This window comes from Tachysurus fulvidraco, chromosome 14 (genome assembly GCF_022655615.1).
Source record: "Tachysurus fulvidraco isolate hzauxx_2018 chromosome 14, HZAU_PFXX_2.0, whole genome shotgun sequence".
In the NCBI taxonomy this organism is placed as follows: domain Eukaryota; kingdom Metazoa; phylum Chordata; class Actinopteri; order Siluriformes; family Bagridae; genus Tachysurus; species Tachysurus fulvidraco.
In genome coordinates, this window is record NC_062531.1 from 8,387,824 (window position 1) to 8,402,835 (window position 15,012).

General features: G+C 38.6%; 1 protein-coding gene across 5 annotated transcripts; it reads right to left on the reverse strand.

Moving 5' to 3' along the window:
* Positions 1 to 3,989: 3,989 nt before the first annotated feature.
* zgc:136971 (S9 family peptidase) lies at positions 3,990 to 11,322 on the reverse strand. 5 transcript variants are annotated; one of them, XM_027166629.2, is made up of 22 exons: positions 11,174 to 11,322; positions 10,584 to 10,719; positions 9,782 to 9,908; positions 9,525 to 9,600; positions 9,344 to 9,419; positions 9,119 to 9,237; positions 8,811 to 8,945; positions 8,377 to 8,468; positions 8,253 to 8,290; positions 7,982 to 8,103; positions 7,331 to 7,391; positions 7,116 to 7,210; positions 6,952 to 7,009; positions 6,762 to 6,850; positions 6,000 to 6,138; positions 5,781 to 5,864; positions 5,589 to 5,669; positions 5,375 to 5,463; positions 5,003 to 5,196; positions 4,586 to 4,688; positions 4,321 to 4,427; positions 3,990 to 4,133 (listed from the first exon to the last, which is right to left on the reverse strand). In XM_027166629.2, exons 2-22 carry the CDS (start codon positions 10,717 to 10,719, stop codon positions 4,025 to 4,027), a joined length of 2,130 nt encoding a protein of 709 aa, XP_027022430.1. In that variant the 5' UTR covers positions 11,174 to 11,322; the 3' UTR covers positions 3,990 to 4,024. The 5 variants fall into 5 exon arrangements, with proteins under 5 accessions (XP_027022430.1, XP_027022429.1, XP_027022431.1 ...); XM_027166628.2 differs by having other exon boundaries at positions 11,098 to 11,269; XM_027166630.1 differs by lacking the exons at positions 10,584 to 10,719; positions 11,174 to 11,322 and having other exon boundaries at positions 9,747 to 9,888.
* Positions 11,323 to 15,012: the final 3,690 nt, after the last annotated feature.

A 15,012-nucleotide genomic window follows, 5' to 3' on the forward strand; every position in this document is an offset into this window, starting at 1 on the left:
CATGCAGCTATTCATCCATAATATGTTGTGCTGACTTTCCAGCAGTGATGCATTCATGCCAGAAAGCATCATCGTCCGCTGACCAGAAACATTCAGCGTCACACAAAGTACGCTACTAATCAAAACCACATGCTATGAGCTTTCTTAGAAATAACTCTCATCATTCAAAGGTTTTTACTGTAGCAATTCAGACAAAACTCATACTTTGATATATTTGTCTGAAAGAATTTGGAAGCCAAGGAGTCATGTACAGTACTTCAGTATTAGATGTAATTCAGAAGTGTTTATCACTTGTCATTTTATAAATAACCACAGCTACTAACGGGCACCTTGTGCTTTGTACTTTGTGTGTGAGAGCTGGAAACACAAATGTACCCTTCCTTTCAAGTGTAAAAATGTACTAATATCTTAACTTAAATATTCATTGCTGTACATAGATTCACATGTGGTTGATTTAGCATAGCAAATCCCCTAACTAGGATGCTTTGTGGAGGTAAAAGGAAACAGGAGAACACAGAGGAAATCTAGGGAGTACATGCACACACATAGTAACCCATAATCCAACCCTGGACCCTGCAACTATGAGGCAACAATTTCTCACAGTTGAAATGTTTCTAGGATAAAGCAGAGACAATGAGACAAGAAACAGTTCAGTCTTTTACTTCAAAATTCAGAGAGTGAGTTAGAGATTTATAGTAAAACCACAGCATGTCTGTGGCTGTTGAACAGATTGAATATTATATATATATAACAAAATGTTATATATATTATATATATATAACAAAATATATATACACACACACACATTGGAGCTGTGGAATCTTTATATGTTTAATGATCTAAATGATTGTACTGAAATCAAACAAATTAAAGTTAAATCAAACACAAAAGAAGGAATTTACAATATATTGGGAAGAAAATACTTGGAAAATAAAATATAAGAGAAAACAACTATATAAAAAGGGATAAACAGAGCACACAAACACATAGAATGAATATAATAAGAATGTGGAATTGGTAGATGCCAGGGTAGCAGTGTTTAGTGGAAGAATGCTTCATTTGTCAAATATAAATGAACATTACAGCAAAATGAATTACTTTCTTCACATACTCCAACTTGTTTGGAGAGTCAGCCATGATACAGTACTCCCAAAGTAGACAGGGTTAAGAGCCTGACAGTGCCATTGGCGGTGATGAAGCTTGAACCAAGGACCTTCAGATCAGTAACCCAGGGTTTTAAAAGCATTGAACGGTCACTGTTGGGCGACAGGGTCATGATGGGGGAAAGACGTCTGCAAGTAGCATTGTATGGGCTAGTTAAAAAGTAGTGTGTAGCTGCCATGAAAAGTAATTGGATTTAAACCTAATACATTTCTGTAAATATAGACTAAGACAAACTAAGAGAAGTGTAAAATAAACTTATCGTTAGAGATGTCAGAAAACATCAGTATATATTGCTCACTGATTAACGTTATTATATCCATGCAACTTTGAGACACTGACGGTTTATCGTACCATTTGCATTTGCTTGCTTTTTTACATTGGTATCCATCTGTGGCATTATAGATTAAAAAGAACCACATTAGGGAAATATAACTGATCCTATAAATATAACAGACCTATAAGTAGATACGCTTGATCTCTATCACTTCGCTGACATGTAACACAAATACATCTAGCGGGTCTTCAATTCAATCAGATTTTAATTGTATAGCGCTTTTAACAATAAACGTCCTCTCAAAGCAGCTTCACAGGACAGAAAAACTCAGTAAGATGATAAGAGGAACTGAAAATGGAACCTATCCTCATTATGGTGGCACCAGAAGTTATAAATGATTAGAAACACTAGAGAGTATAAATTACTGTAAAGACTGGAAAGTGGGATTATAAATAATGTCCATTCTACAGTTGTATACAGTCAGTTTGGAATTCCTGATAAGAAATGATCTGTGTAGAAAAGCCTGTGCTACAGATTTATATACTGCAGAGCCAAGGATTAATATTTAAAATGACAGAAACCCATAAATCTATAAACGTTGGGAAAATGATCAGATTAATCAAAAAGGCACTGATCCCAAGATTATCTTTATACAGCATCTATAACTACTGAGAACCATTTATGTTTTATGGAGTGGATTAGAAAGTGGATAATGGCCACGCCAAGCGATGATTAAAAGATGTATAGCAGATATTACAAATTGTAAACGCATGTGCACCACAGTGAACAACTTCTCCAAGCAAATACTGAGAAAAAGGGAAAAGATCGTGTTTCCCTTTTGATAAAGTTTGCTGCTACTGAGACCTGGCCGAGATGGGAATCTTTAGATGTTCTAAAACATGACACCTCTAATGCTTTGGGAAAATGTACAGTAAAGAACCACGTTAACAAAAAACAGTCGTTTTGTTGAAATATGGAGTTTTGTATTAAAGCTCAGGCATTCAGGAGCCTGTGTCTGTGTTTTATAATAGCAGGTTTCTAGAGATAAAAAGCTGCTGCATAGATTCAGATAGTTACAACACAACATTCCTTACAGCATACTGTCATGGCAGCTGTGGTTAGCTTAAATTTGATTAAATCCAACCAGGCATATGGCTTGGCTGGTCCAGAAACCCTCAACACAATCAAAAACATGGTACTTCATCTTTAAAGATAATTATGGGAAAGACAGAAATGCTTACATTTTGAGGAATTGATAAAACACCCACATTATACTGTACTTATGTTGCCTGAAAGGGAAATAGAACAAATAAAATGCTAATACTGATGAATCTCTCATGAGACTCTACAATCTCACAGCCCAGCAGACTGATGTGAGCACATTCACAGAGCTTGACTTATGAAGTGAAGTCTTTTCAAGTTCCAGGTTTTCGAATGTGCACACAATCCTGACTCAGCCTTTCTGGAGTTAATTTAACTAAATGTAAACGGTTTTCTGGGAACTGATAAATCAGCAGGCACAAAATCGTCGGCTAAATCGGCTCTGGATTTGAAATTGTTTTGTTTTTTAGCAGTATTTTTGAAACAGACCACTGAGGTGGTCCACTGATAGATGGTAAATGTCTTTGAGTTTTCCATGTATATAAACTAATTTTAAAGCACATTTTCCATTTCCATTCCATTTATGAAGACAGTATCGCTTAATGATAAAACCTTTTTTTTTGCCAAAAGTTTTCCCCCCCTGATATATTTGGTATATTCCAAACTCAAACCGAATCCTTTCCCATGTCTTAAATTCTTCTTGTGGAATAGAAATGGAAAAGCAGATTACTTCATTAATGCACTTTACAAACAGTGCAGCTTTACTAAACCCTTTTCTTTTCTTTCCTAACGTGCACTGAATAAGATTTCAGATATTGTTTAGCTATTGTTTATTTTAATTAGTATTAATTAGGAGTCTAACAAGAGACATTGTTGAACTATTATATTACATAACAATATTTGTTTAGTTTTATCATGTGAACAGATCTTTCACAGCCATTCTGGGTCACAGTTATCATAAATAAAATCAACACAGGGACTAATTCAGTCCTAAGTTTCAGATTTTGTGAATAATGCCCTATTCTGCACTGAGCATGATCAAGTAATGCATCGTCTAGTTTCGGCCTCAATAAAGAAAAACTCATTCATTTAATTGAATGGAGGAGCTTTAAAGAAAAAAATATTAATAAAACTAGTCTAGTATTAATCTCAAAGGTCAGCCTCAGCATTTCTGCCTTTTTCTTTTTTTTTTCGAAATGCTTCTGGCTGTAAAGGGAATATCAGGTCTGCCCCCTAGTGGTTGGCACTAGTAATAACTGACAGCTAGAGATAGTACACTTGATGTTCTAAAATATTCCATATACATTAATAGCTAAAGTCCATAATGATCATATAGTTTCTTTGTTTTGTTACATACCACCTTCATCTTATTTCTACCAGCTACCAGTGAGCATGAGTCAGAGCTCTGAATCTATTATTTAGAAACATAGGAGTCAGTGGAGAAAGAACAGATTGTTAAAAATTTTATTATTCAAGCACCAAAGCTCAGGTCATGTTTAAATGCTGACTGAACCAGAGTGCAATGTTGAGGAAACAGTCTGACTGAGTTACCACTTTAGACAGGGAATGACCATCACTGTCATACCACAACAGCCTGAGAGACACCGAGAGCGACACGGGGAGAGAGAGACAGAGACAGAGAGAGAGAAGGGGGGGGGGGTGAAAGAGACAAAAACAGAGAGAAACAGTAAGAGACAGAGTAAGTTAATAAAAACAAGCATATAAGTTTGATTGTGTGTGTGAGTGTGCGTGTGTTTGTGTGTGTGTGTGTGTATGTATACCTGACAGGTGAGTCCCTGCTCTTAAGGGCTTTGTAAAGCTCTAAACCTTGATAGGGTGAAACTCTCTTATCCTTCCCACCTAACATAAGCAAAACTGGAGTGCGGATCTACTCCGAACACACACACACACACACACACACACACACAGACACAGACACACACAGACACACCATACACCAGGCACACACACACAGGTGAGTTAATGGTCACCTCGTTTAATAACATTGTGTCACAAACATGTAGTAAAGTGTGGATGTGTGTGTACCTGCGCTGCGTGCACTATAGGTGACTTCTCCAGCATTGTAGTTAGGGCTTGTGGAGTGGGCAGCTGGTCAAAGCTGTATTCCAGACCAACAGAAGAATATCTCCTGTAGCATGCAGCAGAACACATAGCAGCTCATTACTACAACGACAATATTTACATCGTCTCCTGTGTGTAAATGTTATATTCAGAACAAACTATTACACTCGTAAGTGAAGACTGGAAGGAGGACAGTTTCAGGAAGAATAGAATATATACAACTGTGTTACATAAGATTTGCCCATTCTGACCATTTTAAGAAAATACACAAAAGCTTACAAAAAAAAACCCAATACAAGTATAAAATTTACACCTTTTCAATCATGCTTCTCATTATGATTCTTGTGCTGAAAAATATTCTCATACATCAGTAATGTTTACCAGTCTGCGATGTCACTGGTCCCAAGCAGTGTGGCTGCGTTGATGACAGGGTTTCGTGCTGCACATGCTCTGTAGAACTCAGGATACTGACCAATCAGATGACAGGCCAGGAATCCGCCGTGAGACCCACCCATCACAGCCACCCTATCAGGATCAAGAGTCTTGTTACTTTGCAAGACATGCAGCACGGCCCTCTGGGTAAGAGTAATAAATGGGAAAGGAGAAGAGACCAAAAATGGGAGAAAAAATAATCTTTATAGAAAAACAGTTAATCTCAGTTAAAAAATTATTTCAGCTGGTAACATCTATTCACCAACTTTGACTAATTTTATGATGCTATGATAATATTTTATGGTGTGTCACTGCACAAACCTGCACGTCTTTCACATCCTGACTGCCGATGTTTCCAAGCAGAGAATCAATACCATCTTGACCAAAACCAGTGGATCCTCGATAGTTAACTAATCGCACGTACAATCATCCAGATATTCATTTAATGTTTTATCAAAGTTAAATCCATATCCATGTTTTAGTAGCAAAGACAACAATCACAGAAATGTAACTTATGCATTTAGTACACACTTACCCATGAGCACAGCGAAACCCAGTTTAGTCAAAGCTGCAGAGGTGACGTTCCATTCAGCAGCAAAATGTGAATGAGGCCCTCCTGCACACACAAACACAGCTAGCACTGAAGCACGGATGATTTGTTAAAGGAAAAGATCTGTTGCTACTGGGAAATATATAGTACTGTAAAATGTGTGTGATATTCGTGCACCGTGTATGAAGACAACCAGAGGAAGCTTCACAGCCTTGAAAGAGCTTGATGGTTTCAACAGTATGGCACCAAAACTTATGCCAGCTAATAAAAGAGAGAGAGAGAGAGAGAGAGAGAGAGAGAGAGAGAGAGAGAGAGAGAGAGAGAGAGAGAGAGAATAATGATAGCATGTTCGTATTAAGCAGGTTTATTTTACACATACATAGACATGCTACTTACAGAAGTGATGGTTTTCCTCTTCTGGTACTGGGGTGATTATCACTGACTCCCAATCAAAGCTTTCGTATGTGTTAGCTCCGCCCACGTGAGACCACTGTACACTGTGTGTACGCTTTCCATCAGGTACAAAGCCTATTTTCTATGTATGTACACAAACACTTCAATATTTATACAGATCACACACATGGAATCTCAATTTCATGACCTCTGCATCAAAAGCAACAAGTCAATCAAATGGAGACACATTTTGTTCAGTTCTGTTCCACGAGACACATTTTGTTCAGTTCTGCTAAACAAGTCATACTTTAGTTCATTGTCTGTGTACCACTGGCAGATTTGTGTCTTTTTATTCGTCTGTTCTGATTAATCCAGTACGACAAGTAAACAAGACGGTATTTCATGCAATACAAATAATTATATCCAAGGAGTGCAGAAGACTTCACAAACCGTATAGTACATTTTCCACATTAGTGCGCAAAATGTGGTTTGAGATGCTGCCCTGAATTCTTATTGAATGTGTTTCATGTTTCCTATAAACAAGTTTTCTATTCATCTCTTGTTCAGAGAAATTCTTGTCTATACTGATACACGATGTGTAAGAATTATGTGACTGTGGGACCTGTTTATGTGGACAACGTGATACAATCAATCACATCAAGAGCCAAGTCGTAAAATGTGTGTTACAGGTTTGTGTGTGTGTGTGTGTGTGTGTGTGTGTGTGTGTGTGTGTGTGTGTGTGTGTGTGTGTGTGGCTGAGTGTACCAGACTAGGAGGGCGATTAGGAGAAGAGCAGGACATCACCATCAGGTCTTTCATTACTGTCAGCAGCTTAACACTCCCAGACTCTTTCCCTGAGGACAAACACAAACATAAAATCGAACCCCAAACTAAACGAACACACACAGTCGATAACTCGAGTACACACACAGCACCAACGAACACACATACATACCCTCATCATCCTGTACAGTTGTAACTCTTCCAGTTCGTCTCTCCACGAAGAACAGCAACTAGCAGAGTAGAAAACACGAGTTTATTTGACTGACATTCAGCCTGAGAATACACAAATTCTAAACCAACGTTTTTGTTTTCCTAACATCCTCCACGTCTCGGTACCTTGCTGTTTTCACAGGCACTGCTGAAGAAGATTCTCTCACTGTCTGAAGACCAGCAATGAGGAGCAAGTGCTTCATACAAGCCCGTAAACTGACCTGCACACACGTGTACACATTCTGGTGTCATATCGCCTACTCACAAGATTAAATAAACTCATGAATAAAGTGAAAGCTAGAGGAAAAGAGGGAGAGAGATGTGTGTGGGCACGCTTGTACCTTTCTCTGCTCTTCTCACTACATCCACTAATACTGAGGTAGTTCTGTTCTTCATGTCATACTGAGAGAGAGAGAGAGAGAGAGAGAGAGAGAGAGAGAGAGAGAGAGAGAGAGAGAGAGAGAGAGAGAGAGAGAGAGAGAGCATTTTGTGTATCATGTGTACACAAGAAAGTCTTTACATCTGAATATTTACATGTGTAGAGCTGGGCAATGATGAACCAATATCATTTATGACAATGATAGAGAGCAAATTTAATCCCTTTCGAAATCTTCATCAGCATTTTTGCGAAGACATTTTGGGTAAAAATACTTTCAACAGCATATATGATGCGTTAACTGATGCTGATTATACTTCTCTAATCTGACTGTCAAACAAGTATTATTACATTTTATTTTTTTTATTAAGTCAATTGTGTGCAAAACAAGACAATAGGTTACTGTGAGATGGGGAAGTTAGTATTGCAGCATATACAACTGTCAAATATTCCAGACATACAGTATGTCAAATGTCTCATCTGGGTGTCAGATGCACTTACATTTTTTTACATCTGTTTCATTGGACACATTTTTTGCCTATAGATATTTCATTGGTCACATTTTTGTCTATAGATTTTTTCTTTCTTTTTTTGAAGTGACAGTGTGCATCTTTACCAGCATCATACGGAGACATTGTTGATGTGGGCCAAACACTTGTCCCTGCAGGTAGACCAGCCAGAGAGAGTCTGGACTCAGCCGAGGACTCATCACCGAGTCAGAATCACATGACAGGAGCTCTAACGTTGGTCAGAGGTCACACAGAAAGCTCAAATATGGAGCATGTATTATAAATCGTGAATGTCTAGATTATTTCTACATGTGTCTATTATTTTCAACCAATTATTTTCAGTCCATGCTGTAGTCAGTCACATTTAGCCAATCGTACCACAACTGTCCTTCAGGTCAATGGAGAAGACAGCTGATCTAAAACAAGAAAAATCTACAATTCAGTTCATTCACATAGAAATGATGTAGCAGTCATTTAGTATGATACCTAGCTGTCTCCTCACCTCCGATTAGAACAGAACTTCAGGCCCAGTCGGAAGGGTTCATGCCACCAGCCCACGAAGATCACCGCCTTGCCGTCTCCTGTCCACAAGGCCTGAGTGACGGCACTTACAGGTGAGTGAAAGCAAATGATCTACATTCTCGGTTTTGCTAACTCGAGTTGGGAATGAGTACTTGTATTTTTATAGGGTCGAATAGAAAGAAGAGAGTGTTTATCTCACAGTTATTCAGTATAGCCCTACTGCTAGTAACACAACTTAATGGCAGAGTAAGATTGTTGGGTGCCAGCCAAATAAATACATCTCTTTCATTCATTCGTTCATTCATGTAAATGCAGCATAATTAACATCTGTACATGTCATTGGCTGAGAATTCCTCAGATTAGAATAACTATTTTAGTAATAACAATTTGTATGAACTAGCAATAAAGGCTTACCTGTCCCGGTGACACATGAGGTGGGACCCCAGGACACACACTCGCGTCTCCTTTACTTAGATTTGCTACACATAACACCGGGGCACTTTTACCAACCAGACCCTCACCCCAGTCTTCAACATACACATTCTTATCCTGAAACACACACACAGCTCAATCTTAGTAACAAACTCTTACAGAATTATAATTAGTTCTATATTAGAATATGTCACTGACAACTACCTAAGAATTAGTTTGTTGTAAAAAATATATAAATAAATAAACTAATAATAATAATAATATTAATAATAATAAAAAAAATTACTTACCTCTTCTTCAAGCACAGTCAAGCTTCTGCTGTCACTGGCTGATGGTCCTGCCCTCTTCTTCTCTGCTACGTAAAGTAACCTTTCTTCACACGGAGACCAAGCCAGACATGCGAACTGTGCTAAACGCACAAACACATACAACTGAACAATGATGTTCAACCAATATCCCAAATTAATACAGCAAAACAATAGCAGAAAAAGTTGTGCAAAACAAGGCCTGTGTACCATCTTCATAGACTTTTCCATGTTTGTTCAGGACTGTGAGGTCTAAGCTTTTCTCCAGTCCATTGCAGCCCCAAACCTGAGCAGGGACAATTTTAACAAAGTGACAAGATTTATAAATATATATATAAAAAAAATCATACTCTAATCACTTAGCAATTTATGATTGGATAGCCATAAATACCTCAAGGTACTGACGGCCCCCGGCATCTCGGATGACCGCTCGACGTACCCCAGAGGGGGCGCGGCTACTCAGCAGCCTGCAATAAGAGGAGGACATGTGGGTTAATAAAAAAAAATAATAAATATTGATATCTGATCTATTGTATTGTATGTAAACAAAATTTACACGTTTTTATTGCAAATTATTTTTATTTAATTAAAAATGTATTTGAAAGTGTCATACGCTGTAGGTTTTTGGTGCATGTGCCAATGTCTTACTCTCCATGTGTGCTGATAGAAGGTCCCAAACAAACAAACTTCTCCAGAGACTTTTCATTACACTGAAGAGTCCAGTGTTGACTAAAGAGCAATCTAACACCTCTGCCAACATCACACTGACTCCACTCTGAAATGGCATTAATTCAGAAATGGCTTTTAAAATGAGGGGGGGATAGAGAGGGAGTGGGGTGGGAGCGGGAGCGGGAGGGAAACAAACACACACATGCATCTTTTTGTCCCACACAATGTAAATCATTCACTAGATCAAGTATGCAAAGATGTGGAATTAAAGAGTTCTTATGCTTGTGTACATTACACAAAGAGACTCGTTACTGTGACGAGACCCGACTCAATGTATATATATATATTTGGGGCAAGTCGTGGCCTAATGGTTAGAGAGTCTGACTCGTAATCCTAAGGTTGTGGGTTCGAGTCTCTGGCCGGCCACGATTGAGGTGCCCTTGAGCAAGGCACCAAACCCCCCAACTGCTCCCGGGGCACCGCAGCATAAATGGCTGCCCACTGCTCCGGGTGTGTGTTCACTGCTGTGTGTGTGTTCACTGCTGTGTGTGTGCGCACTTTGGATGGGCCAAATGCAGAGAACGAATACTGAGTATGGGTCACCGTACTTAGCCGTATGTCACTTTGAGTTGGGTCTCATCACAGTAACGAGTCTCTTTGTGTAATGTACACAAGCATAAGAACTCTCTATATATATACACACACACACTCACACATTATATATATTTATATAATGTCACACAAGGCCAATTCATGGCTGCTACAATGGCCATAAGCTCACCGGTGCTTATGGTAAAGTTTTGAGTCTTTGTGTCGGAGCAGATGCTGTTTTCCGTGGTGATGGACGCAGACACAGGAACAGGATATCTGCTGTAGCTTTGGAACACATCTCTGATCAAACCTTCCTCCATCATCATCTGCAGAAAATCACAACATCCATGAAATACACTGTTCAGGGGATTTACTTACAAACACACCAAATCCTGTCAACACGCATGCAGTTACATTTAACCTGTTAGCTTGACCTGAAACTGTACAAGTGTGTGTTTCAACACTGCACTAAATAAGGAGTCATGCAAAACATCATAAATAATGTCACATCACACAGCACGCCAAAAGATCCGAAATATTCACCTAATAAGAAGTTGACAGTAAACTTTTAACACTGATCATATCCTTAATGTGGATGGAGCTGCTGATGTGATGATACAGAGACTTGGACACATCTTTATTACTAAACCAAGGATCTTTAGCAATAAAGAAACTTCGGTAGTTACATTAAAGCCCATACTTACACAGATGAAGTTTATACACTGCGAACATGAAATTAAATTAAAAGCGTGACACAGAATGTCAATAAAGACGCAATACAGCAGGGTGGTGTCGTTCAGCCGCGGTTTGTTTGTTTGTAGTCGTTTTTCTTCTGCTACCACTTGTTATGGACACAGCCCGTTCTGTGGCACGTTACTGACCCTAGTGGAGACGGTGTGTATATTCATATACATATAAGCTCAAGTGATGATGCTCACACACACACACACACACACACACACACACACAGAGAGAGAGAGAGAGAGAGAGAGAGAGAGAGAGAGAGAGAGAGAGAGAGAGAGAGAGAGAGAGAGAGAAGTCTCATTTAGATGCTCTACAAAGGGTGGAAATTGGGACATAATATTACAAAGATCAACCCTGAATACATGTATGTTAAAAGTGGACAGTCTTAAAAAAGTAGTGTCTATTCCTTTTACTAAGTAATAAATTTTATATATATATATATATATTTGAACAACAAAGAGGTACATTCATTAAATTGAGTCACTAGGGGGCGCAATTGTATTTCTGCAAAAAGTGACTAAAGCGATTGGATTGTTTGTTTTTATTTATTCATATATTTATTTGGGGGGGGGGGGAGCTCTATCCCATACTTGCCATTTCATTTTTTCCCCCATATACAAAATTAATTAGGAAAACGACTTGATTAGTTCGAACAACTGACAAAACTCATTCAATTCAAATGGATTGAAGCTCATTCGTTTAGAGAAGCAATGATGGACAGTCTAAATCTCTGCACCACGTTTGACTATCGAAACCATTAAGTTAAATACGTTTAAGCTTCTTGCTTGTTTAATATAATCGTCTTTGTTTCCTTTGTATTTAGGAACTCACTAGAAGTTCAAGAAAATCAACCATGAGCCATTGTTAAAACAGCTGAATGGAGAAGTGCAGTAACTTGCTTTAATGTTAACTGACTATTCAACATTTACACGAGTAACAAATATGGGAGCAGTTTGGGTAGCTGGGAAGAATTAGCTTTTGGGTGACAGATCACCTGCTACAGAAAACAGACAGCTGGGTTTCATGTACCATTAGTTTCCTCTGCATAAAGACAAACAATACTCTTTTACATAAAACACACTTCTAAAAACAAAGACTGTCTAATTCCCCTACATGTTTCTCTCTGGTCTATTTCTGTCATATGGCTGTAAGCCACAATGTCAGCTACACTCTGTGGCTTGTTTTACCCATGACACCAGTGCACCAGTTCCCCAGACAATGGCAATTATTTAGCAAAATACACTCTGGTTAATGCACTCAGAGTGCTTCAAAAATGAAGGAGTCCAAACTTTCTGGATGAAGCCTTTTAATTTATTACATTGTGTTTTGGACTTTTTTCTGCTGCACTGCTTTTATCTTTTGTATCTTATCTTTTGGTGGTATCTGCATCTTTCCAATCAGGTTTATACTGGATCCTGAGACTATCCCATAGCCTTCACATGGACAGGACACAAATCCATCACAGGAAAATATGTGCGCACACACATTCGTGCAACTAGGAGTAGTTTAGCATAGCCATTCCACCGACTAGAATGTTTCTTCTATTGGAGAAAATTCAGAGCCCAGAAAAAGCCCCGAGGTGAGAAACATCACAAACAGTAGCCCACTTGGACTTCTTGAAGCAATTCTCTTATGATTAATTCATTGAATGTCCATTTCCTAACACAATAACAAACATAAACCCTGATCATTAGCATATACTGGTACACAAACGTACCTGTACCGCTGCAGGCTTTGTCAGATCTCCTGTGAACTATAAGTGATGTGTACAGGGACCAAGAAGCTAATAAGCAATAGAACCATCTTTATGGTAACAAAGGCTTCGGTCCAATCTGTAGGGACAAACACTCTTGGGGAACATTCGCTCTAAACAAGATAAAGGGAAGACAAGAAAGCAACCATGATAGACAATGACTCACTGTACCTTATGTAACTCTTTACCAGCCTCATAAACTGAAATATGACCAAGAACAAATAAATACTTATACTTGATCCTTCATGCTCTCCTACAGTGATGAAAATCTACAATATAATTCATAACACAGGGTTAAAGGTGGTGTAGGTGATTTAAGTCTCAACCATCAGACAGGTGCCTGTATTGCTGAACCAGTGCTTTTTAAACTGCAAAGATAGACTTCCTGGCTTATTTAAATCTTGAAGAGGTCTCTCAATTGACATAAATCGTATTGACCTGGAGTATTTACATCACTCATCATAAAGTGCCTCAAATGACTAGTCATGGGTGAACAGCCCTCCCATGTAACTGGATTCCCAACAGTCAAAAGATGACACTGTATCTGTTACTTGGCCCTGTTCCACTTCTAATTTATGTAAGAATGCTTTTTATTGATTTAAGCTCCCAGATCAATATAATCCTACGGAGGTTGATGGTAAATTTGAGCTTTTCGCACCTCACCAACTTTCGCCAAGTTCCTGGGAGTCCATACATCAAAAATGACCCCAACTAGACAATCAGTACTGTGTTTCTACATACAAAGTAGCACCTTGATTTTTTTGAGATACTTAGGACAGCAAAACCACCCTCATCATTTTATACAGGGAATTGGGAAGCTTATTGAAGTGGTAGCTTAGTGCTTATGACACTGGAATCCCAGAACCACCAGTCTATAATGACTGGAACCTTGAGCAAGCCCTTTAACTCTCAAAATGGGCAGTGGTCTCTGGATGAGTGTCTGTCAAATGCTCTTGTGTTGATCAACTTGTATGACCACAGAAGTTACGGAGAGATCACTGGAGTCCCCTCCTTATTATTTAAGATTTGACCACAAACACTCCTCCAAAATAGTGCTGGACCTTTCCCACCCCTCCTATAGGTGCTTTGCCCTCCAGCTCCCTATAAAAACGCATGACAGTATCTGGACCCGTTCCACAAGAACCTGCACAAGCTTCTTCTCTCAGACTGCCAGGACTATTAACTAGATTCACCAACACTTAAGTACCAATTACAACTTTGCTTCTTCATTAAAAGTTGGACCTGGCCCAAGGAGGCAACAGTTTCATCCTGGTCAGGTTCATGCTGGATCCTGAGATTGTCCTGAGAACGCTGAGCACGAGGCAGGGTTTTCAGTAAGCAATTCAAATACCAGTAACATAAAACCAAACCTATATGACCATTCACTCTACAATCAGAAACAAATCATGAAATTGCCAACAATTATTGTTTTGGTTTTGTTTGTTTTATTCATAATAAATGAGAAGTGTGCCAATCAGTGACAAAAGAAGATGGAGACTTGTCCAAGTGCTGCTTGTACTGTAGCCAGACATGGGAAATATCCTGTATACAGTTGAGACAGAGTGTAGAAAGGGCTAAAGATGTCTTTGGTCCACAATTGAAAATGTTAAGGGAGGAATGACAATGTAGGTAAAGAACTACAAAAGGCACTTGAGTTTACAGTTGTCTCATAATTGGAATCAAAGTAATGAAAAGGACAGAATTTTTCTTGTACAGTATACATCAGGAAGAATTGAACTACACTAGACTTTTTTTCTTAGTTTTTTTTTTCTGTATTTAAACCATAGGCCTAAACAATACAACATACAGTATACATGTCCCACTGAAGGGACATCAAAAACAATGTATAGATACATATGTACAGACAGAACAGCAGAGAGAAGGGAAAGAATGGGGTCGAGTATAAAGTGAAATCAGTGACCCATAAAGAAGAGGCTCAAATCAGAAATAGGAATAGTATATAGAATGTGTGTGTGTGTGTTTTCTTTGGCAGAAATTTACATGAAAACAAAACGGGCTAGAGGTGTGGTGTGTGTTAGTGTCCAATCTTTTTGTATACTAGGCGAACATCCAAAGGTGCAATTTAACAAAATGAACCGAATTCCAATTTCATGTGTATTCC

Bases quoted from the DNA above. Each gene is read 5' to 3' on its own strand.
- zgc:136971 (XM_027166629.2), bottom strand. From the start codon at position 10,719: ATGATGATGGAGGAAGGTTTGATCAGAGATGTGTTCCAAAGCTACAGC. The intron at 9,909-10,583 runs GTGAGCTTATGG...ATGCCATTTCAG, and splicing joins AAACTTTACCATAAGCACCG to AGTGGAGTCAGTGTGATGTT. The intron at 7,392-7,981 runs GTAAAGATGCAC...TCTCTCTCTCAG, and splicing joins AATGTCTCCGTATGATGCTG to TATGACATGAAGAACAGAAC.